Consider the following 23517-nt stretch of genomic DNA (forward strand, 5'->3'; position numbering starts at 1 on the left):
AATATTTAATACAACCATAAATCACGCAGCCATTTGTGAATGCTATTCACAGTTCAAGCTTCCTAACGTGGTCGATCGATCCCTCTCCAAGTTAACATATCAACCCTACTGAAAGGATAATGATATACATCAAAATAAAATGATATGATAGAAATGCAACGGAAGTCTTCTACATAAATGTGATAGGAACTCGCGTCCTATCCCATAGAAAAATAAAGAAAAGGAAGGAAGAAAAGGAATGAAAAAACTTGGAAAGGATCTGACCTCCAATAATTAATAGAATTGATTAATCAAAATATTTTACTTCATTACTCGATTCTAAAAGATTACATAATGACTCTATATAGTTTTACAATAATACCAAGTGTCCAAGTCAATAAAAAATATTAATAAATCTAATAACCTATTCAAAGAATAATTATTAATAAATATAACAACCTTATCTAAATTAATAGGAAATCTAATAACATATTTTAAAAGATAATATTTTAAAGGATTTATTTGAATAAATCTATCTAAGGATCGTATCAAAATAAACAACTAAAGCTCTTTCTTAATAGAAAAGAAAGGAGGAAGTAGTAGAAGTAGGAAATAAATAATACTGAAAGACATTTGGGTAAATACTTTGGGCCTAAGTCATCATTTCACAATAGTATGATATTACTTTGGGCCTAAGCCCTCGTGACTTTGTTCTTGGGCTCTCCCAAAAGGCCTCATACCAATGGAGATACTACCATCCTTTTAAACCCATAATATTTTCCATGTGTTTTAGATGTAGGCGACCTATTAGGACTTCTTACCTGATGTCTGGTCCTCTTGATTCAGACACGGGAGCACTCACTTCCTTTGTTTTAAGGTTCAACCCGCATGGTTAAATCTGGATTATGACTCTTCTGGCGGTTAGTCTGGTGAAGAGCGGTCTCGCTCTAATACCACTTGTAAGAATCGAGAAATCAAAATATCTCCATAATAGTATGATATTGTCCACTTTGGACCTAAGCCCTCATGGCTTTGTTCTTGGGCTCTCCCCGAAAGGCCTCATACCAATGTAGATACTTTCCATCCTTTTAAACTAATGATCTTTTCTATGTATTTTAGATGTGGAACTATGTTTGCACCCTTGTAACCCAACAAAATATACATGATAAAATAGTGAAATCAGCTATTTTTTAATTAAAAAAATTAAAATAGGATATCCCTTCCATGGTTTAAAAATAAAGAGGTGTCCTTTTAATTTTCATGCAATAAATTTTGATTTTTTTTGTGTGTTTATTCTGAAGTGACATAAATAAATGTTGTATTTCACTATACAAAATTTTTTTTGCTAGTATTAATAAATTATTTTGAATCTATCTATTCTAGTATAAATGTCTATCTATTTGTCAAATCTAAAATAGAAATAAAAGTAAGAATTAAATTAAAATTATAAATTGTAGTGTAAATGTCGATATAGTTAAAACTAGAGAAAAAAAATGATATCTCTTATTTTTATTATCATTAAAAGAATGCCTATTTTTAAAAATATTATAAGGGCATTTTATCTCATTTTTATTACCTAAAATACTTTTATTCTATTAGGTTGAATATATCATTGCAAGATCTTGATTATTTTATATATTAACATAAATTAAATAATTAGCATAAAATTCTAAATTTTCTCCAACACATTATATATATATATAATAGATTAAATATAATTATTCTAAATAATTATATTCTTATTATTATTGAACTAATCAAATCATGAATAATAGTTCCATGAATTTTATTTTGCACTATAATTCTTATAAATAATCAATTAGATAATTTAATTTAGACTTAGTCATAACTTTTGATTACTCAAAATAATTTATTAATTTTATTATATTTCACTAAAATAAAGAGATTGAACTCTTAATCTAATTAGAGTTATTGAAATTTATAATCAATAAAAATATCTTTTAATTGATCGATATAATATATCATCAACTAGAATATTTAAAATAGGATATCATAATTAAAATGCCCTTATTCGATCTTCATAATTAAAGTTGAATTAACCATAATCTATTCCATATTAAGAATAATACATGTCACTTTAATTTTAAATTCTAAAATATTGAGATTTTGCTCGATAGTTTGATCTCGTCCATTGGTGTTTCAAGGAACTTCAAGTTAGTCGAAGTTTATTATCGTGTTATGAATGATAGAGTCTAACGCGCGCATTAAATTTAAAATGCATCTCTAATTTTATTACCAAGCTAAAAATAGACTTCAATAAAATTATGACCTTGTTAAAATAAATTATTCATATTTATTTATTAATTACATGCCAAAATATTTCTATATATATTTAACAACTTAACCACTCCATTTAGAATATTAACACAATTCATGGAAAGAAGACAATTCGATTAAGAGCAATGGTTTACATTGGAGTCATATTTTAATAACATAACATGTTACACGTTCGTTGGGTGAGAAACATCTTAATTATTGGACAAAAATTAAAAGAGCATCTCTAAGTAAAAAAGGTATCTTATCACATATTTTATTTTAAGAATATTCTTTATTCTAGCATTGTTGTTGTATCTACTATAATGTGTAACGTCTAATATAATATTATTATAATATTATAAGAACTACTTAGTAGTTTCTATAATTATTTTAAAGTAATTTTATCAAGTTGATAAAGAAATTTTCATATAATAATATTTAGAATTTAAGATTTTGAGTTCAAGATTTTAGGGTATGTGATTTAACTACAATTGTGTTGAGTTTTTAGGGTTTATGATTTAACTATAATTGTATAGCAACTATTTAAGTAGCTATTGCAACTATTTTAAAGTAATTTTGATCAATTTAAATGATTTTGATAAAGTTTAGATAATTTTGATCAAGTTGATAAATAATATTATGATATAATAATAATGCTTTATATATAGTAATTTTGATTAAATTGAAATAGATGATTTTTCATGTTATATCAACAATGATAGTTGCTACACAATTATAGCTAAATTTTAAATTCTAAATCTTAAACTCTGAATACTATCATATCAAAATACTTTTTATCAGTTAAATTAAAATTATTTAAAGTTTATCAAAATTATTTTAAATTAATCAAAAAATAACTTTAAAATAGTTGTAAAAGTTGCAGAGTGGCTGCTACAATACTACAACAGTATTGTATTAAGTGTTACACGTTGTAACAACTACAATAATATTGAAAATAAAGAACAACGTTATAGTAACTACTTAGTAGTTGTATAACAACAATGAAATAAAAAATATTCTCTAGATAAACCCTTTTTTATTAGACACCCTTTTATTATTTTTTTAAAAATACTTTTTTTAAAAAAAAAATTATTTTTATTGTAATCTTCTTATGAGTTGCACTAATCTAAGGATGGACGGTCTGATCCTACATTCCGTCCATCAAGTAAATCCAGATAAGTTGTAAATGAGTCAAGCCGAGACAAACTTTGTGATGTTCAAGTTTGTTTGATAATATAATCAAACCAAGTCAAGTATAAAATGAATCAAACTTTTGAAATAATTATTCAAGTTTTGCTTATTTTTATGAGCTTGAATTTCGTTTAAAACTTGATTTAAGCTTTGTTCATTTAGATACTATTAAGCTCTCAATTCAAGCTTACTTGATTATTTAAAGTTTTTACATTTTGAGTTTGTTTGGTTGGTTATTGAGTTTGATACGAAGTTGAACACATGTATTCAAGCTTGTATGTTTAGTTTAATGAGTTATTCAAACTTTTTATGTGTATTGAATGAACTAAGCTGAACACTAAACTTGTTTACGAATATTCGATTCATTTACCATCCTAAATTCAAGACGCGTGGTGATTCCTAGCATAGTGATCTAACATCACCAGTAGTTCAATCGTCATAGGTGTGCCCAACATGGGAATTGAATCTTAGCTACTTGGGAATGCATTCGATCTCTTACCACCACATCAAATACTGAGATTTTTTTTTTTACATTTTAAGTTTGTTTGGTTGGTTATTGAGTTTGATACGAGTTAAACACATATATATTCAAACTTATTTGTTTAGTTTAACAAGTTATTCAAGCTTATTTATTTAATTAATCTTATGTGTATTGAACGCTCTTACCAACTGAACATTAAACTTGTTCACAAACATTCGATTCATTTACAATTCTAAATTCAAGAAGCATAGTGGTTTTTGACGTAGTAATTCAATATCACCAATAGTTTAATATCGTAGGTGCGTCCTATGTGGAAATTAAATCCTAATTACTTGGGAATGCATTATGTCAAATATTGAGATTTTTTTTAATATAAAATATATTTTTTTGATAAAAAATTTAAGACGAGGATTAGTGAGATCCTTAAGATCATCTGAAGATTATTAAAATAATAAATAAAATATCGATTAAATTGGATAAATACGTAAAATGAAGAGTATGTGGTGGCTATTTTACAGTTCACATGACTCGAGGCCATGGCTTTCTCTTTCCTCCCTCTGCAAATCCTCCACCTTTATTTTGCTTGTCTCACTCTGCCTCTCTCTCTCTCTCTCTGGCGGCCTCGTGCTCGTCCTCTTCCTCCCGCACGGTGCGAGGAAGAAGAGGGTGTCCAGGTGGTCTTGCTGATGAGCTCCAGCAGGCTTCCGGCCAAAACAGCTGCATCGTTCCGCCGCCAGAGTCCTGTTTTTCAGCGCAGCGCCGGATCCTGAAGCCAAGACGAGATTTTGGGAGGAAAGGTCGGGGCTTGGCGACGGGAATGTGACGATAGAGGCGAGCATTTTGTGCGGATTGGCTCCCTTGGCCGGCCGAAAAGGTCCATTCTTGGCCATTGTCTTTTCGTTGATTCCAGTATTTCGGATTTCTCGCAAACCCAAAGAATTCTATTTGCGGTTCGGAAGTTGCATAGGGTTTCATGATCTGAGTAGGGTTTTGTTTAGGGATTTCAAGAGATTTCTGTTAAGAAATTTGTAGGCGTAGGAAGCAGTTAGATTCCAAATCGAGATGGGTACTTCGGCATCGAAACCATCTAAAAATGGCGTTTTGCTGCTCTGCAAATATCGTATAGAGCACACCAAGCAGGTCATTGATTCGAGGTATGCTCTATCGGCAGCCCACCTCTCTTACATCCAGTCCCTTCGCAGCTTTGGAGCTGCCCTCAGGCAGTTTGCAGAGGCCGACCTTTTGGTAGAATCAGCACTTTCTACTTCTGAAATTGACAAATCTCCATCACATTCCTCTTATGCATCACCATCGCCTTCGCGGTTTGTTGAGTGTGTTGGTTCTCCATTAAGTGCAAGTCCATTGACACCCACAGCTGCCAATGTGAGCTATATGAGGGCAACAGGGTCCTCCTCTATAAATGTGACACTTGATCATCAATCAGCAAACCATTTTGTCGGAGAGGATTCTCTTACTTTCCCCCTTCCACCGCCACCGCCGCCTCCTCTTGATGTCAATTCATCGTGGGACTTCTTTGATCCCGCGGGAGTCGCTGGCAAAGTCAGCGTGCCAACTACAGAATGCCATCAGACTTCAAAAGTTTGTAGGATGGTAGGTTTGAGACAGATAAAGGAAGCAGAAGTTGCTTCTTTCAAAGAAGAGGTGCTTGATATCGACAAGAAGAAGATGGAGGACAAATCTTGCTTGGAGATGACAAATCAAGAACCTCATTCCACTGACTCGGGACAGGAAAAGAGTCATAAGGACAGAGAAACAAAGCCTGCCTCCACTGGTCTTAGTGGATCGGTCGATGCTATGGTTACAATTGCTGGAGCTAATAATAAGCTGCCGAAGGAAATATGTCCAGAAAGGGAAGATTTTTCTGAGTTCATTACGCATCGAGCTAAAGATTTTGTGTCCAGTATGAGGGACATTGAGAACCGATTTCTTCGTGCTGCTGAAGCTGGCGCTGAGGTTTCAAGGATGCTTGAGACGAAGAGGATCAAGCTTGGCATCTCTACTGAGGCAATAGGTGGATCTATACATATTATACAACTTTTTTTCCATTAGTTTTATTGCATTACTGATGTCTCATTTGTCGTCTTCATGAAATTCTCGGTTCCACAGGTAGACCTCATGCTCACCAAGCTCTGGTGATATTAAATCAGGTTTGTTGTACGGGAGAAACTTCCCAGAAGTATAAAGGTTAGAAGTAACAAATTTCATGCAAGATTGTGCATTCTTATCTTTAACGTAACATACGGTTTACTGATAATTTACCTTATTGCTTTGAACTTGATGGGTTGCTTAGATTCTAACCAGAATGCTGCGAAAATCATCACTTGGAACCGTTCCATCTCTTCTTTCTCATCATCATCCAAAAGTCCTCTTGCAACAGCTACCCACGATGATGCTGGAGATGCTGGTAGTGATTTTGTTGATGAGTTTTCTATGATATCAGGAAGCCATTCATCGACACTAGAAAGACTATATGCATGGGAACGGAAACTATACGATGAAATCAAGGTACTAGTTTGAATGATTTGAAATTACAAGTTTCACCGGTTGAATAATCATACACTTTTGGTAATGACCTAGTTTACATGATTCGATGTTGCACTTAGTATGCCAATTAGTTATCGAGCGCCCAATCGTATGAACTAATTGCTACTCGTTTTGGTTAGTCACGTTATCGTATCTTCTGTTATTTCAGGCTAGTGAGTATATCAGGAGGGCATATGATCAGAAGTGCAACCAACTCAGGCATCAAGTTGCCAGAGATTTAAGTGCAGCAGTAATTGACAAAACCAGGGCTGTCGTCAAGGATCTGCACTCTCGATTGAGGGTGGCCATTCATTCAGTTGATTCAATTTCAAAAAGAATTGAGAAGATGCGAGATGAAGAACTACTTCCGCAGCTGATGGAGCTCGTACAAGGGTATGCTTTTTTAATCCTTCATTTGTGATATCAGCACACTAAAAATGGTCATGCTAAACATAAACTGCCAAACTGATTTGAACTACATCATACTCCTTTATTTGTTAATTACAACAATGGCTATGAGTAGTTTGAAAGTCCCGTAGTTCAACCTTTCTCAAAGAGATCACAATCTCAAAAACAAGTAAGAAAAAACGGTTGTTACACTTGCTCTTTTCACGATCACTTGCAACACGTGTAATTAGATAGAAAAAAAATGAACTCAATAAGAGTAAAAATTGTATAGAATTTCTTGCTAGACTTCTCCAGTCACTTGCTCTTGTAATTCTCAATTTGTATGAACATGGTTCAATGTGATGTATTGCAATCATAAAATGACACCCTTTCATAAACAAACGTGCAATGGTTAAAGAATGATAAAGATAAAATGTCAAACTTTATCGATGATAGTTAACAAGGTTGTAATTTGCGGCTGTGGTGATAGTTAATCTCCACTATTACCTCATAGTAACAACAAAGTGAAGATCCATGTGCTGAATTTCTGTGTACTGATTGTGATTGTAGTGCAATTTTGCAGTATTTTGCATCAATTAGGTGACAGCTTTTTCATATGAACATTATGGTATCACAATCGAATCTCAAATACGTAAAATGTCGAATTCAATATGTTATATGATGTGAGCAGGAGATCGATGCATTTTTAATCCGAACTTACCTTTGTTCTGTCTAGTGTCTATAGTGTGTGATCATATAATCTAAAACTAGCAGTAATCTTTCAGGTTGACAAAGATGTGGAAAGCAATGCTCGAATGCCATCACACACAATTCATCAAAATATCATTGGCTTACCATGCGAAGACCTCGGCAGCTGCAACACAAAGTGAAGTTTACAAGCAGGCTTTGATTCACCTAGAACGCGAACTTGAATACTTCGGCTCCCGCTTTCTGAACTGGGATGATGCTCATAAGTCCTATGTGGAAGCACTCAATGGCTGGCTTCAAAAATGTATTTTGCAACCTCAGGAACGCAGAAAAGGAAGGAAGAAGCCTCTCTTTCCGCCTCGTCAAGCCATTTCTCCGCCGATATTTGTAGTTTGCAGTGATTGGCTTTCAGGACTCAACTCACTTCCTGCCGAAGAACTCCTTGATTCAATCAAGGGCGCCGTGTCGGTTATTCACAATGCATTAGAGCATCAAGTAGAACACAAGGAAATAGACAAAGTGCCAGATGAGCTAGAAAAACTCAGAGAACCCGAGAGCAAGGAAGATAGCAATTGCAAGAAACATTTAAACTTGGATAATCTTCAAGCAAGCTTGACGAGGGTATTCGATAGGCTGACGAAGTTCTCAGAGGGTGCCCTGAAAGTTTATGAAGATGTTAAGCAGAGTGACGAGATTGCGCGTGTTGCGTATTCAAACGTCGGGTTGAGGTACCTGCTTTAGATGTTCTTATGTAAGATGATTACCGGTATTCAGTGGTACAAGTTTAGTTTTTGCTATGCTCGTCGAAAATCTGTGTAGTTATAAATGAGGAACTGCACATTCTTTTGTTGGTTCAGTCACAGTCTAATGCTCTGGTGTGGTTTCTTTTGTAGAAGTTTGAGGTTTTCACTACTTTGAGATGAACTATCAATTGGCCTTTGGTTTACCTGACTGACTTTGTTTTGAATCTTTGAGATGGAGCTTGTTTGCTGAAGATCTTAAGATCAAAAGAGTCGAGATTGATGCTCGATCGAGCTTCAAGCCCATTCGAGCACACAAGATCGACTCGCGAAGGATCTTCCCTACTTCCTCAAACAAGATCAAAGTATGTACCTACGAATGTCACCGCGGTTGACATTCGATACGACCGACCAATGCTTCAACCACTCCTTGCAAGTCTAGAAGAAAGCTATAGTTCCGACTTTTCGATATGTATACACACAAGGTATGGATTACTCTAGTAGCTTTATATGATCAATTGTTTGAGTTTTGTATGTACATTTGTTTACTCAATCCAAAACCTAAATTGCTTACAAAAGATAATCGAGCTATTAAGGAGTTACATATAAGTCCTCTTATCATTGAGCAAATATCGTATGGTTTGCTAGAACGAACGAATGAAAAATTATGTTTCGCTTTTATATGATCTTATTTTTACAAAATTAAACATTTTAATCATATTATTAGACCATATTGCAATAATGTGGTTGGCATAAAATTATATAATTTTTTATTAATATTATATCGTTACATATATTAACTTTTTTAATTTATAATTAAAAATGTATGACAATTGTAATAAACCAACCAATTTAGGATCAGGAATTATTCGTCGGACATCCTTCAGTGGCCCGACCCAACCGCTGCCCGCCACGTCACAACACGGAAACATTTCACCTACCGTTCCAACTCGATCGCGATCGCTGCCTTCTCCGCTAGAAAATTCCAAATCGGAGAGATCGATCGGGGGAAAGCGGAGCAGCAGCAGGAGGAACCCTAGGGATTCTCTTCTCCTGATCCGTCGTAGTATCTTGGAAAGCCCTAGGAAGCGCGCTTGGATTGAGGCCTGCGGAGGTGGATGGTGATGGGCGCGACGGGGTCGAAGCTGGAGAAGGCCCTCGGCGAGCAGTTCCCTGAAGGAGAGCGCTACTTTGGGTTGGAGAACTTCGGTAACACCTGCTACTGCAACAGCGTCTTGCAGGTTTTTCTTTCCCCCTTTTAGGTATTTGGGTATCATTTGTGTTGCTTGATTCGTTAGTTTGGCTTACTTCATCTTGATGGGAATTGCAAAAAGAATGACTTTGTTAAGTTTGGTTGCATTTCATGCGCTTCTTTGCTCCAAATCTTTACTTGGGTATGCAATTAGGCTTAAAATCGATGTGTAGTTTGAAATTCTTGTTGTTATGCAGCATCTTTACTTGGAATAATTATGGATCATTGTGTGCAGGCACTTTATTTTTGTGTTCCATTCCGTGAGCAATTGCTGGAGTATTATGAAAACAAAAAAAGCCTTGTAGAGGCAGATGAAAACCTTCTGACATGTCTGGCAGATCTGTTTTCCCAGGTATGTGATTGGTTAGTGAATGTGATTTACCCCCTAATAATTATTGTTCTAGTTACTTTTGTTTATACATTTAAAAGGTCTCTCCCAGGTATTGATTTCCTCTCAAATTTGTAGCCACTATTGAAGTGTTTGAATTTTGTTTCTCATCGGTGCTGCTTCTATAGTCTATATATGCTTGATTGACAAACTCTCGTAACTATGCTATTGATTGACCTGAATTACCCACACTCGACTATTTATGCTGATACTATCTTCATTTAAATTCTTTGATAATTTTCTTACTGTAAAATTGCTCCTCACATACATTGGGCATATTCTTGAAAAAACTGATACAGATCTGCTCTCAAAAGAAGAAAACTGGTGTTGTCTCTCCTAGGCGTTTTGTACAAAGAGTAAAGAAAGAAAACGAGCTCTTCCGCAGCTATATGCATCAGGTAAATCAGTTTTGAAGCTCTCTATATTATACTTTGTCGATAACTTAACATAAATATAATCTTCTATTGGTATGGATAAAGCTAGCTCTAATTAGCAAAATGTTCTAGCTTATTCAGAGTTGTCTCTCTGGGTGTTTGTAGGATGCTCATGAGTTTCTGAACTTTTTGCTAAATGAGCTTGTTGATATTCTGGAGAAAGAGCGTAATAATGCAAAGTCTTCCCCTGATGGCTCATTGGCGTTAGCTCAAGATGCAAGTGACACAAAAAATACTCTAGCCAATGGTGTAAAGAAAGAACCCTTTGTTACATGGGTTCACAAAAGTTTTCAGGTAACTCAAATTATTGTCTTCTCTGATAATAGTAGATACATGTAGAAACCCTGAATCCTGATCAGTTACAGATCCACCCCGTTGTTGTCTGTCACCATTTCCACATTTTTTTATTCAGGGCATTTTAACGAATGAAACGAGATGCCTACGATGTGAAACTGTTACTGCAAGAGATGAGACATTTTTTGACCTAAGCCTTGACATTGAGCAAAACAGTTCCATAACAAGTTGTCTCAAGAATTTTAGCTCGACAGAGACTTTAAATGCAGAGGATAAATTCTTCTGTGATAAATGCTGCAGGTGATGTATCTACATGGCTTCTATAATTTACATTATGCTCATCTCGCCTTGGCATTCACTGTTCTTGTTTCTACCTTCTTTTTGCATTTATTTGCATTGCTGACTAACAATCTGCAGGTGCTACTTTTTTGTATGTCTAATATTTAGTTAAATCAGAAATGCTGTGTTCCATTTCTTTACATTGCCTATTAGGGATGAAATTCTTTTGGTCTGTTTACTTTTTTATTTCTTTTAGAATATATGTTTAGTTTGATGAATGATAATTATATGATAATGATAATGATAATAATTAAAAAGGACTTTTGTACTCGGGAGTTAAAAGAATGCTATATAATTAAATATTTTTCAAATGATATAGTATAAAAAAATATTTGCTAAAGTAAATGCCAATCTTTAAAATGCTTAGTTGAATTTAAATATAATATCTAGGTTGCTGGGATCAACATCCTATGTAGAAACAGTAAGCACAAATAGGATTTAATTGTAAGTTGCTAAGATCCTAATGCAATTCAGATCCCACATGGGAATTAGATCGTTTAGGTTGCGAGATTGTAAGATTTGAATCACCATCTTTACTATCATGGTGTCAATACACATGCACACACATCTAGATGTGATATCTCTTTTCATGGTGTCTACTGAATGATTCATTCCCTTCCCTTCTCTTCCGTCCCTTCGTCCTTTTAAGTTGAAAAGCTGTTATGTTGTCAAGGTATATTTTTAGTTATGACCTGTTTTGATTAGAGTAGTGGGGCTATTGAACTATTTAATGAAGACTAATCAATGATGATATGAAAATTTAAGAAAGAATATTAAATCAACTTAACTCTTGAGCAATGAGAGATGTCTACTTCATTTCCTTGAACCTCAAAGGCTTCATCTTTAGAACTTAATATGTTAGATCCTTGATGAAAAAGGCGAACCATGCCAATGTCTGTTCCATGTTGATTTGGTACTTCATTTTGACTTTGAGGTCACAAAAGTATATATATTTAGTGAATTAGTAGAATATGGAGATGTTGATTTGGACTTGGTAGTAGTTTCATGATCACACATTTCCATCAACGACCTCCATTTTTCACACATTTTGATATTAGAATGCAATGTCTACAATAGTAGTTAAGCAGGATAAAGATCTGCCATCGATCGATGAGTACTTATCTTGTTGATAACTTGCTGCATGATAATTTGTCTTGGTAATTGACAATGTAAGTATGTTCTTTGCAAGTCAGTTTGCAGGAGGCTCAAAAGAGGATGAAGATCAAGAAGCCCCCAAACATCCTAGTAATGCATCTCAAGCGCTTCAAATACATCGAGCAGCTCGGCCGTAACAAGAAGCTCTCCTACCGGGTTGTCTTCCCTTTGGAGTTGAAGCTCAACAACACCATAGAAGATTCCGACATCGAGTATTCACTCTTTTCCGTTGTGGTTCACGTCGGAAGTGGTCCCAACCACGGTCACTACATCAGTCTCGTCAAGAGCCACAACCACTGGCTGTTCTTCGACGACGAAAATGTGGAGATGATTGATGAATCTGCCGTGCAAACCTTCTTCGGGTCCGCGCAGGAGTACTCGAGCAACACCGATCACGGGTACATCCTGTTCTATGAGAGTCTCACCAGCAGGAGCTGAAGAGCAATGAGCAGACAATTTTCAAATTTGTGAAGCTACTTCATTCCTCAATGAGAAGAAAGGATGCAGCATATAGTGTATCGTTGAAGCTCTTGCTCTCTCTTTCGAAATAACAAGGAACTTACATGAACATCAAACTTCGATACAGGAGAGACGATAGAGATGGATTGTTGTATGACAATTGAAATTTACCTTCTTCCTTTTTTTTGTTTAAATTATGACATTTTTTTGAAAGGAATATTTATTGTAATGTTATTGTTAATGTGATGAGCCTTTGAGATTTACACATTGTTTTTTGTCATACTTGGAGCCTTCATAGTGAAGAAAAACCTTTTTTCTTTTTCATATTGACTCGGGCAAAAATTGTGTATTTTTAAGTATTCACTCTTAGCTCTCGGAGTATAGCTGAATTAGTTACGATGGAGCAGATTTGTAGAAGAAGACAAGAGTTTGAATTTCGATGAAATTAAGTAATACTCTTTTCCGTGTGGGGCCGTTGAAGTAGCGGATTTTATTCACTCTTAAATTTTATTTTTATTATTGAAAAGAAATGCTTATATTTAATAAGCAAATTTTTATGAATTAAAATAGAATTACTAAATGTGGATAAAGGAGTAAAAAATTTCAAAAAATCATTATTTCATTTATTTTAAAAATAAAAAACATTTAATATTAAAACAAATAGAGTCGCCTCAGGACCCGAACAAGCTACCCACGTGTCAAAGATCCAACACGGAATTGGATTAGTTTTTTGAAAGAGACTTTGCAGGGGATCTTTTCCAACCTGCAGTGCGGGCAGTTGCGACGCTTCCAATGGCGGCGACACGCGACAACGACGCCCCTTTCGCACGCGCATTTCTACCGTCCATGGCCGCCCCCAAACCTCGTCTCTTCTCTCCGCCGCCGTCGCCGCGCCGTCGCCGCCTCCTCTTTCTCCTCCCGTTCTACTGCTTCTAGGGCTACGGTGAGGGCTGAGATGAGGCGTGAAACGGCGCTGCAGACGAGCCTTTTGTCGCTCGCGGCGCTGATGGCTGTCGTCGGTATCTGTACCTGGTCCGTCAAGAAGATGCTCGGAACATACGCCTACGGGATCGTAGGGATCGGCGGGATCCTCCTGCCCGACTGGGAGTTCTTCGATCGGGACTTCTCTGAGTGGTTCAAGCCCATGACCGTTCGGAGGAACGACGCCGACTCCGGCAACTGGAGGTTCTGCTCCTTCCTCGAAATCTTTGTGCTTTTTCATTCCTACTCTAATGGATTCAGTGACGGACTTTGATTCATTGTTCTTGTCGATCCAGTTGTTCTTAGCTCAAGATCTTCATGCCCGATACTGAATGAATTTTGAGAACCATAGGTAGATTAATTGGAAACTAGAAATGCTGCATCATGGTGTAGTAGAAGTCCTCTAGAATTGTGTGAACTTGTTCTAGGAGCATGGTTAGTAACCAACCCAGCAATGGAAGATAATCTAGTTTATGTGTGTTTCACCTGAGTAGGGAGTTCCATGCATTTCATTAGTGCTGAAAACACTTGAAGAGTTTAGATTAGTAAAAGAAGAGGAAGAAACATCTATTAAGTAGAACAAAACCAATTCTTGAGAATACAAGTGCTCTGATACTGCTGGATGAGGTTGGAGATTGCCTTAGTATCACTTGCCTTGCTTCTCAAATCACATACTTAGAAATCCAAATTTGATGCATGTAAAATGAAGAATAGCTTCATGCACAAAGTCACATGGTAAAATCTCAATCCCCCTTAGTAGAGTGGCGCAAAAATTCAAAGAAAGACATAGGTTTAACTTTACAGAGATAATTCAAGTCTATATAATATGACACCAAAGGTATAATGAAAATCATGGAAATAATGTTCACACCTTTTGCAAAAGACCTCTAAGTTCGCTTTACCTCAACACTGATGGTGAAAAGTGGAAAACCTCACCACTAGCCCTTATTAGACACAAAAAAACTCTTTGAGAAGAAACCCTCTTATTTAAGTGTCTCTTAGTTTCTCACAACCTCCAAATCCTAAGCTGTGGAATGTTGCACTTTGAGAAATATGTAGTCGTGATTAACTCATAATGCTAAAACCATCCAAAAAAACTAAAAAAAAAGGACTTATGTTGTGTCTAAGAGATAACTAGCCTAATAGGCCCTATTGGCTCACTAAAAAAAGATTAGAGCTTATAGAGCAAGGTTATTTGATCGAGATCCTATCTAGGAATGAGAATAGACCCATAGGTTTGGATCGTAGGATCGTAAAATCTAACAATTTGATTAAAATATTATAGATCTATATTTGATATGTATAGATTATCATATGTAGGTTTGGATTGTAGAAATGGTAAGTAGATATGATCAGATTGTAGGTTTGTAAGTTCCTGTGCCAATTTAGATTTACTTGGCATTTGGCATGTTAAAGTTAGCTTGGATCATAAAATTCTATGGTTGGGAACACAATCTGGACTACCGTGGTCGAGAATCTTTTATGATCTGTGTGCTTTGAGGATTTAAAGAAAATCCTATAACATTGAGGTACAATCTAGACTACCATGTTCTGAATTCTTATATGATCTGTGTTTCTGAGGTTCAAAAGCATCATTCATATTACATTATGGTACAATTCGCTAAATTATGTGAATTGGAGTTTTAGATTATTAGGAAGCAACATAATAATATTCAAGTTGCAAAGATATGAATGTTAAGATTAATGCGTGAAAAATTCTAGAATGGATAAAATTAAAAAAGAAAAAATATACTAATATCTTGTTGGAATTAAGCAATTAAGTATAGCTCGAATAACTGATAGAATAAAAGAAAATGAGTGTGTAGATTCTAGAGAGATATGAAAGAAAATTTGAATTAATGTAATAAAAAACTAATATAGTTAATTTAGATACTACTAAGGTTATATCCCTTGGATAGAGTTTTGCATAGAGTTCAATGGAGAAAGAATATACCTACGTAGTAAACCTAAACTAGTTGGATAAACAGGACCATAGATCTTTTGAGGAGATTAAGGAATACTTGAGAATCTGTAATCTATACTCTAGATTCTTTTTTACAGTTCAATTACCTTTTTTATCCTTCAACTAAATGATACCGAAATAATGTTTGACATATTGTTTCCCTAATGCAGATTTAAACTTTATCCTCTAAGGGTGACCATGCTCACCCTGATCTATAGCTTTGGTCTTTACAAATGGTGGATGTTCATATCAAGCTAGCCCAGCTCTTGAGCTTTGTCTCCCTTAATGCCAGTTTGATGCTTAGGCTTGTTCCCTCTTCTTCTTCAGATTGTGTACCTTCCGGCTTCTAAGGAAGTATTGTATGATCAGATAATGTTGTTGTCGATACGTCTCACACAGCACTCGCGAACTCGAGTTGTGGAACCATGTTGATTTTGTGCACAGAGGACAAGTAGATGCTTTAGGCTTGTTTTAATTTGCAAAGAATGTAACTATATAGCAAATTTCTTGTTTGTTCATGTGTTAGTATGAGAATTTATATGCTGTTTGTTGTATATCATGGCACACTGGTGAATTCTGTTTGGAGATCGGTAGTTACTTTTGTTACTTTTGAATATTGATCTATCGAAAAGGGTAAACGAAGAACAATAAGTATGGATCTAGCATGTCTTATTCGTGTCTTTCACAATAAGGAAACCTAGAAGTTAAGGAAGGCTCATCACCTTGCCGCAGACAACTCAATAGCTTCTTGGTTATACGATGAATTATCATCCCAAATCAATCGCTTTTGTATCCTTTCGTACTCCTGCTTCTGACTAACTTCGATTAGTTGCAACTGTTCCCATCGATCGGTTAAGCCTTCGCCTTCTAGCATTCGAATTACATCCGACATTGTTGGACGAGCTTCCGGTGATTGCTGTGTGCAAAGAAGTGCAACTTGAATTAACTTTTCGACTTCCTCAATGTTGTAGTCGTCCTTGTTGAGGTTGCGGTCGATGATGGTGTCGAGTTGTTGTTCCCGCGAAAGTTTCTTGACCTTCACAAGGATAAGAAACCGAGAGAGTCGATCATCGAGCAGTTGCTTAAAGGTTAGACATTGATACTTAGAAAGTAAATATGTAGAGAAGTAGTAGTTTGTTTGTGGGAATTCTATTACTTTACTTTGTATCAGAACTTGAACAAGAAGAAAGGTGTAATTGAAAACGAATCGTATATACCTTATCGAGCAACAAAATTTCTCCCTCGAAGAGTGAAAGGTCGATGGCGCGTTGGCCAGTGATGAGCTCAAGAAGCATGATTCCGTAACCAAAAACATCAGTCTTGCTCGAGGACTTGCCGGTAGACAGATATTCGGGTGCGATATGGCCCATAGTCCCTCGAATTCGAGTCGTTACAGAAGTTTTCCTAACATCCATCAACTTGACCAAGCCAAAGTCTCCGACGACTGCTTCAAAATTCTCATCGAGTAAGATGTTTGCGGCCTTGACATCTCGATGAATGATCTTCGGGTTGCAATGCTCATGAAGGTACTCCAGACCATGTGCTGTGCCCATGGCCACTTTCTTCCTCGTCGGCCAATCTAACGCTGCCTCACCGGGTTTTAGTTCTGCAAAATTTGCAGCAGCACCATTGAGTTCAGAACGAAAAATCATCGAATTATGTTACTCTTATCGAAAAATCATAGGATAACAAGCATTGTAATGAGTTTAAAGCAATGAAATGAGTTCGAAGAGATCGCTACCTCGTAAACGGTAGGCGACACTCAGATTTTTCATATAAGGATAAACTAGAAGCCGCTCTGTGGGTATCGTACAGAAGCCGATCAACCTTAAAAGATTTTTGTGAACAGCAACACTTATCAATTCAACTTCAGATAGAAATGCATCTTCCCCTGCGCGACTTTCGTAATCAGTCAACCTCTTTATGGCGACTTCAGAGTTATCTGAGAGCACTCCTCTGTATACCTTCCCAAAACCTCCCTCACCAAGAACATTTTTTTCAGCGAAGTCGTCTGTTGCGATTTTTAGTTCTCGCCAAGTGAACCTCTTCAGTTGTCCAAATGCAATTTTGTGGTCTGATTCACCTACATAATCCAACATCATTCCAATTTGTATCGATATCAGACAAAGGAACTTACGATATCCGTCTAGAACAATCATTAGAGTTCAAGAGTTCAAAGGGCTAAGTAACATGGTGTAAACTGAAGAAACAAAACATTCTTAACTATAGCTGACCTTAAACATTATATAGAAAATACCTGGAACATCGACAAAAGTATCATGTCGATAATGCTTCTTCCTTCTCCATAGAAGAAGTAAACCGCATACGAGTAGGAGTCCTATTATTCCTCCTCCAATACTTCCGATAACGAGTCCTCTCTTTGAATTATTAGATGCTTCTAATACAATACAATGTTTCCCCAACATGTGATACAAATGAATATTAGGAATGAGAAACCAAAAATACACTCAAATGTTTCAGAATCTTAATTAAATATGTCGTACCTCCTCGATTAGTTATGTTGTTTGTGCAACTATTCGAGGTGTTTGTGCCACAATTAAGCCTATTACCTGTGAAACTGCAAAGAAGAACATAGAGCAAATCAATGCTCTAGCATCACAATTCTCTTTTTCCAAGAGACATAAGTAATCGCAACGGTAAATAAGGTATGCCTACTTATATCTTGAAACATGAAGTAGATTCGTGGGTATGTCACCGGTGAGATTGTTGTAAGCAAGGTTACTGCAAATATAAGGCCAATTTTGTAACTAGTTAGAAGATATAGCAGACTACGACTTTGGATACGTAAATTACGAGTACAATCTGTTGAAACATGAACTACAATACATTTTGACTTCATGTACGATACATACTGATACTGAACAAGTAGTTTACATATACGAAGAAATAAAAATGTTCGATATTGCACTTTGTTCCCTTAAATTCTGAAAACAACACATTCAATTCATAGTTTGAGGCAGCAGCTTCAACTAGGTTACTGGCTTATTCCCACTAGGCGCATGGAAACCAACATGTGCACGACAAGTGTGATTTAATAGTTGGAACCCTAATAATGGACGGCTCAGGGACAAAACGATAAATTTTTGGAAAATACAAGGGGAAAAACACCAGTTTTGAAACTTGAGGAGGAAAAACTAGAAAAATAAAACAAGCTCAGCTGTAGCATCTAGGGGAAGACTGTAATTCCTCCTTTATTTTTTGTGTATTTAAGCTTGATTTATGAACAAAATGGTCACTTATCTCCTATCAGGTGAAGGAGAATTTATACTTACATATCGCTTAAGTTTGATAGGTTCGAAAGAGAATCAGGAAGGTTACCGCTTAAAGCATTCCCACTTAAATCCCTGCATTTGTAAGCAAATGAAGAGAAAATATCCATGGAGCTAGATAAGAATGAAGAGTGTAAGTTTATGCATACATCAATCGGAGCGCTGTTAGATTTCCAAGAGAATCTGGTATGGTCCCATTTAGTCGATTATTCTGCAATGCTAAGCTTCTCAAACTTGACAAGTTTCCTAGCTCTTCAGGAACAGAACCAGATATATGGTTACCTGACAGAGTCCTGCATGTATGGTGCCATATGTAATGTCAAATCCTAAATTTACACAAAGATGTGGAAGATACTTTATTATTGTATTACATTCTCAGGGCGATACCGATACCAACATCACTACCATAAAGAGAAGAAGGAAATGTATGAACTAGCATACAGCTAATGCAATGCAATAAACAATTCAATTTTTTTATTAAAAAAATCCAATAGCTTGTAATACTAAATGCTTATTTGTTTTTCAGATCTACTACTACTTACAATGTTTGAAGACCGGTAAGCTCTCCAAGTCTCGGAGACAAAGTTCCATTGAATCCCATAGCATATAGTGCCCTGGAATTATTTCAATGAGGAAAATGTAGTATTAAACCCCCCGATAGCTCTTGTACAAACTTAGAACTAAGTATGGAAGAAGTAAATCATATATGTGATGCCAGATAGGCAACCACAAGGTAAAGGAATAGAAGATGAACTTGAGGCTTAGCAGTCGGAAATGCTTATGAGATTCAAATACAAGTATAGCAACAACAATAACTACTAAACTAATTTAACTTACAATTCCTGAACAAGATCGCCGGAACACTTCACGAAGACCCAATTACATGGAGAAACTTGATTGCTTATCCAAGAAGCAAGCTGGTTATCAACATCTTGAAGGGCTGTCTTTACATCAATAAGAACTCCAACTGTTGAAATTCAGTAATTATTATGCAGTGTTGTAGAGGTACGATGAAATTGATAGCTCTGACAACATATCTTTTATCCTTTCTGTAATCATTTTCTAAAACAATCAGGGTACCGGGTTCATGGTAGCATACAAGCAAACATTAACCAGAATACTAGATCTCCACAAATGAATCGAAGTATTACTATTTCTTCAGATATGACTACAGAAGTTTATGCAAGTTTCCAATGAGTTGAAGTATTGCATATTGCCTCCAAGAATACATTAGGTCCACGTACGATATCAATGAAGATAGTTCATGGGATTTAGCTAGAATATCAAAGCACCATTTCTGTCTCCTATGCTCATAGAGTTGAAGGCAAGGAGTAATTATCTTGTGCGATGGCTGGAAATTTGTCCCCTTATTTAACTTTGAAACCATACCAATTGTCTGATTGTGAACTTGAAATGGCATGTAAAGTTAGCCCACTTAAACTACTTGAGCCGAAGTTGTCTGGCCGTGAATTGTATATAGAGTAAGAAAGTAAAATTCATCTCCATACAGTAAACAGGAAACCAAAAAAGTAAATATCAAAGAAAAATGCTGAACAAGATCTATGTTTCCAGACTACAAATGTCAGTTGCACTAAAGTGGATGAATCATGAGGCTCCCACTAAAACCCTTGTTGATTATTTTACTCAATGTGATTTAAAGTGGAGTGGAGCCTGTGGCCAAAATAACTACCTACTAGTTATGTAGCTCAACAAGTCTCATATATCAAGATGAAATGGAGATAGATATTTATATAATCGAGGGGTCTATATGAAGGGAATATTAAAGTAAATGCTGAACAAAATTTTAGATTTCAGAGTACGACTGCTGAAACTGTTGAGATTCTTTTGAGGGGAAACAAAAGCCAATAGCCTACCCTTTATATCAAGAATAAAATAGGAAATATGTACAAGCCTAATCATTCCAAAGATTAGACACCTTTATGAACTAAGTTAATGGAGTCCGGCCTTGAAATATTCAAGTGTGTCATTCTGACTAAGCCCTCTTGTCTGAACAACATTAGAATGCACATCAGATGGTTGTTGAGGGTGTTCCATCACCGAGACAACATATTTAGTGGGACCTTTGAATAATTTGCTACAATTGCATATTGTTCTCTAGCTCTACAGAATATATGAGTGGATGTTTCTGTCTTGAGTTCCAAGTAAGGTACACAAATTGTTGGTTGTTCTCTTCCTGCGATTGAGAAAACTTGTGTTGTAGTTTGCTTCTGTGAATTAGCCAACCTAGGGTTTTGGCTTTTGCAGGAGTAGTGGAGGACTATGGGAGTTCGTCAATTAACTAGAAACAGATGAGTGTCAGACCATGAACTAAAGATGAAAATAGGTATAGGCAATAGTCCCTGAGCATTGGTTATAATGCCCAAATAATTATAAATGAAAGATGAAAATAGGTTAAACCATTCAGCATTAGTCACTGAACATACATGAGGCTTAGGCAAAGCTAACATTTTTCTTAGAAATAAAGCAGCAGCAACAAGGACCAAAGCTTTCTGAGTTATTACCATATAACATAAAAAGGTTAAGGTTAACAAACTTACCTTCATTCCCAGATGCAAGAGAAGAATAAAGAGAGGCAAAAAATAACAGCAAGACCAACTTCACTTTTGCATCCATCCTTCAGCTTTTAATTCAACAGGCATGAAGAACACTAGAGACAAAAGGAACAGGGACTATCATTTAGATTGCTCTATCAAAAACCAATTTGACGAAGGTCAGCGGACGGCTGAATATTCTAGCCGGAATTCTTATCAAAAGTAGTAATAATAGTCTCCCTCTTTACTTTCTACTCTAATTGAGACAATCAGGTCCCAACAAACAGATCTACATATTAGTTATCTCGCAATACAGGAACATCAAACAACTTTCACATGCGAATAAATTGATAAAAGCCACCTCAGAAAAGAAAACAAATTGACAGAAAAAGAAACTAGTAAAAGATGTGTTGAACCCAAAAAACTAATAAATGGAGAATGTAGGTAATTAAAAAGAAAAATCAACTTGATAGCATGCTCTATGCAATTGATTCTCCAAAGGTTTCCACTAGCAATGATATTCATCAAAACTTTTTGCCCTTTCAATTAAAAAACCCTTCTTTAACGCAATTTCTCAAACATGTTTATCTCATTCCAGAATCAAACTCAGGATAAACCAAAAAAAATACACACAAATGTATCTCCCACAGATTTTAGCTGCCCAAAGACTTTCCATGAAACAATAATTGGTTCCATAAAATCTCATAAGTAAATACCAAACGATGCCTAAAGCAGAAAAAAAAAATATTCATCACATCCATTAAAGAGAACTTCAAGTATCCATCCAAAGAAAACTTCAAGTGGCTTTTACCTGAAAAAAAATTGAACCTTTTGTTCAAGAATTGCAGAGACCTGGCTTGAGGTGAACAGAGGAAAGATTCGCAAGGCGCATACAGCAGAGTCAAAGAAAGCGGAGAAAGAAAACCAGGACGAAAAAAGTTTGCTTTTTTGCTTCGTCAAGCTTGGAAAATGTTGTGTGGAAGCAACCTCAGCGATTATTCCACGAATAGTCTGGCCTTTGGCTCCAGAATCCATGGCCATCGCCATAGCGGCGACTGACGAGTCAACGTCGCTGACTGCACTGATGTGGGGGGAGGGCATTTAGTGGGCCTTGGGCCTTCTGATTGGACCGGTCTGCCATAGCCCACAGGCCTTGTTTGATTTATATATTTTTTAATTTTACTTTTCAAAATAAAAAAATGAAAATAAAATAGATATTCATATTTTTTATTATAATTGTAGGTAAAAATTAAATTATGAAAACACCATTCAATCCATAATAATAAAATAAAATTTATTTAAATATAAATAAAATTATAATAAAAGTAAAGTCCAACTCAAATAATTACGTACAACTCAAACCCAACTAGATTAGGTTGATCATAGACGTGGGCCATGTGGCAAAAGGTCATATGATTGATCTCCCGCACTTATATTTAAAGAGAATTCTCTTTAAAGAGGGTAATTCTCTTAAAATTAAAAAATAATAAAGGATAATAAGAATTTAAATTTCATCCACACTCCCACTTAAAGAATTTAAAAAAATTTATGATATTGAGTCTTCCTAAGGATTCATTTGAGCATTCTTGAGCTTTCATTGATTGATAAAAAATTTATAAAATTCAATCCATCATCTTCATAATTAATGGAATCCTAAAAATTAAATAACTCAATTATAAAAAAAAAATAAAAATATTTATATTTATATTTTCAAGACATATTTGAAGTGTTTTTAAAGAAGATTTCAAACATTAATGAAAAGTAAAGCAATGAAACATTACATGAAAAATATAACATAAAATTCAACATAACCCACTTTATGCAGTAGATCTCATATCTATACAGTGAAATTCATATTTATGCAATTGAGTATGTCATATTAAATTTCATATTATATTTTTTATATAACGTATCACTTTTCTAAAACATAAAAGTGCTTTTGCCCAGTGATCTTCTGAACTGTTGGCATCAGTCTTACATTTTGTCTATGTGGATCGAGGAGAAAGGAGGTTCAGCAGCCAGGCAAAGCCTAGGCAGGCTACATATCACTCAAGAAATACCCGCTCCAGGCTGACGCTACTAGCCAATCAATGGAGCGGTAGC

At 35.6% G+C, this 23517-nt stretch overlaps 4 protein-coding genes across 5 annotated transcripts; 3 read left to right on the top strand and 1 right to left on the bottom strand.

Annotated features, from left to right (window-relative positions):
* The first annotated feature begins 4561 nt into the window (after positions 1–4561).
* LOC141824531 (uncharacterized) lies at positions 4562–8555 on the top strand. 2 transcript variants are annotated; one of them, XM_074711840.1, is made up of 6 exons: positions 4562–4802; positions 4961–5960; positions 6056–6133; positions 6240–6454; positions 6642–6865; positions 7645–8555. In XM_074711840.1, exons 2-6 carry the CDS (start codon positions 4991–4993, stop codon positions 8306–8308), a joined length of 2151 nt encoding a protein of 716 aa, XP_074567941.1. In that variant the 5' UTR covers positions 4562–4802; positions 4961–4990; the 3' UTR covers positions 8309–8555. The 2 variants fall into 2 exon arrangements, with proteins under 2 accessions (XP_074567941.1, XP_074567940.1); XM_074711839.1 differs by having other exon boundaries at positions 4562–5960.
* Positions 8556–9288: 733 nt separating this feature from the next.
* Positions 9289–12893, top strand: LOC141823973 (ubiquitin carboxyl-terminal hydrolase 4-like). Its single transcript, XM_074711188.1, has 6 exons — positions 9289–9548; positions 9795–9911; positions 10247–10345; positions 10487–10675; positions 10794–10975; positions 12208–12893. Exons 1-6 carry the CDS (start codon positions 9426–9428, stop codon positions 12605–12607), a joined length of 1110 nt encoding a protein of 369 aa, XP_074567289.1. The 5' UTR covers positions 9289–9425; the 3' UTR covers positions 12608–12893.
* Positions 12894–13474: 581 nt separating this feature from the next.
* LOC141823419 (signal peptidase complex-like protein DTM1) lies at positions 13475–16186 on the top strand. Its single transcript, XM_074710698.1, has 2 exons — positions 13475–13813; positions 15743–16186. Exons 1-2 carry the CDS (start codon positions 13584–13586, stop codon positions 15828–15830), a joined length of 318 nt encoding a protein of 105 aa, XP_074566799.1. The 5' UTR covers positions 13475–13583; the 3' UTR covers positions 15831–16186.
* On the bottom strand, positions 16167–22423 carry LOC141823416 (LRR receptor kinase SERK2-like). Its single transcript, XM_074710694.1, has 12 exons — positions 22226–22423; positions 21421–21530; positions 19700–19829; positions 19405–19476; positions 19012–19155; positions 18866–18937; positions 18249–18314; positions 18077–18150; positions 17830–17970; positions 17314–17655; positions 16790–17178; positions 16167–16608 (listed from the first exon to the last, which is right to left on the bottom strand). Exons 2-12 carry the CDS (start codon positions 21494–21496, stop codon positions 16291–16293), a joined length of 1824 nt encoding a protein of 607 aa, XP_074566795.1. The 5' UTR covers positions 21497–21530; positions 22226–22423; the 3' UTR covers positions 16167–16290.
* Between the last annotated feature and the right edge of the window lie 1094 nt (positions 22424–23517).

Source organism: Curcuma longa, chromosome 3, assembly GCF_044706935.1.
Source record: "Curcuma longa cultivar G26 ecotype Majalengka, Jawa Barat chromosome 3, ITB_CL_G26_1.1, whole genome shotgun sequence".
NCBI lineage: Eukaryota > Viridiplantae > Streptophyta > Magnoliopsida > Zingiberales > Zingiberaceae > Curcuma > Curcuma longa.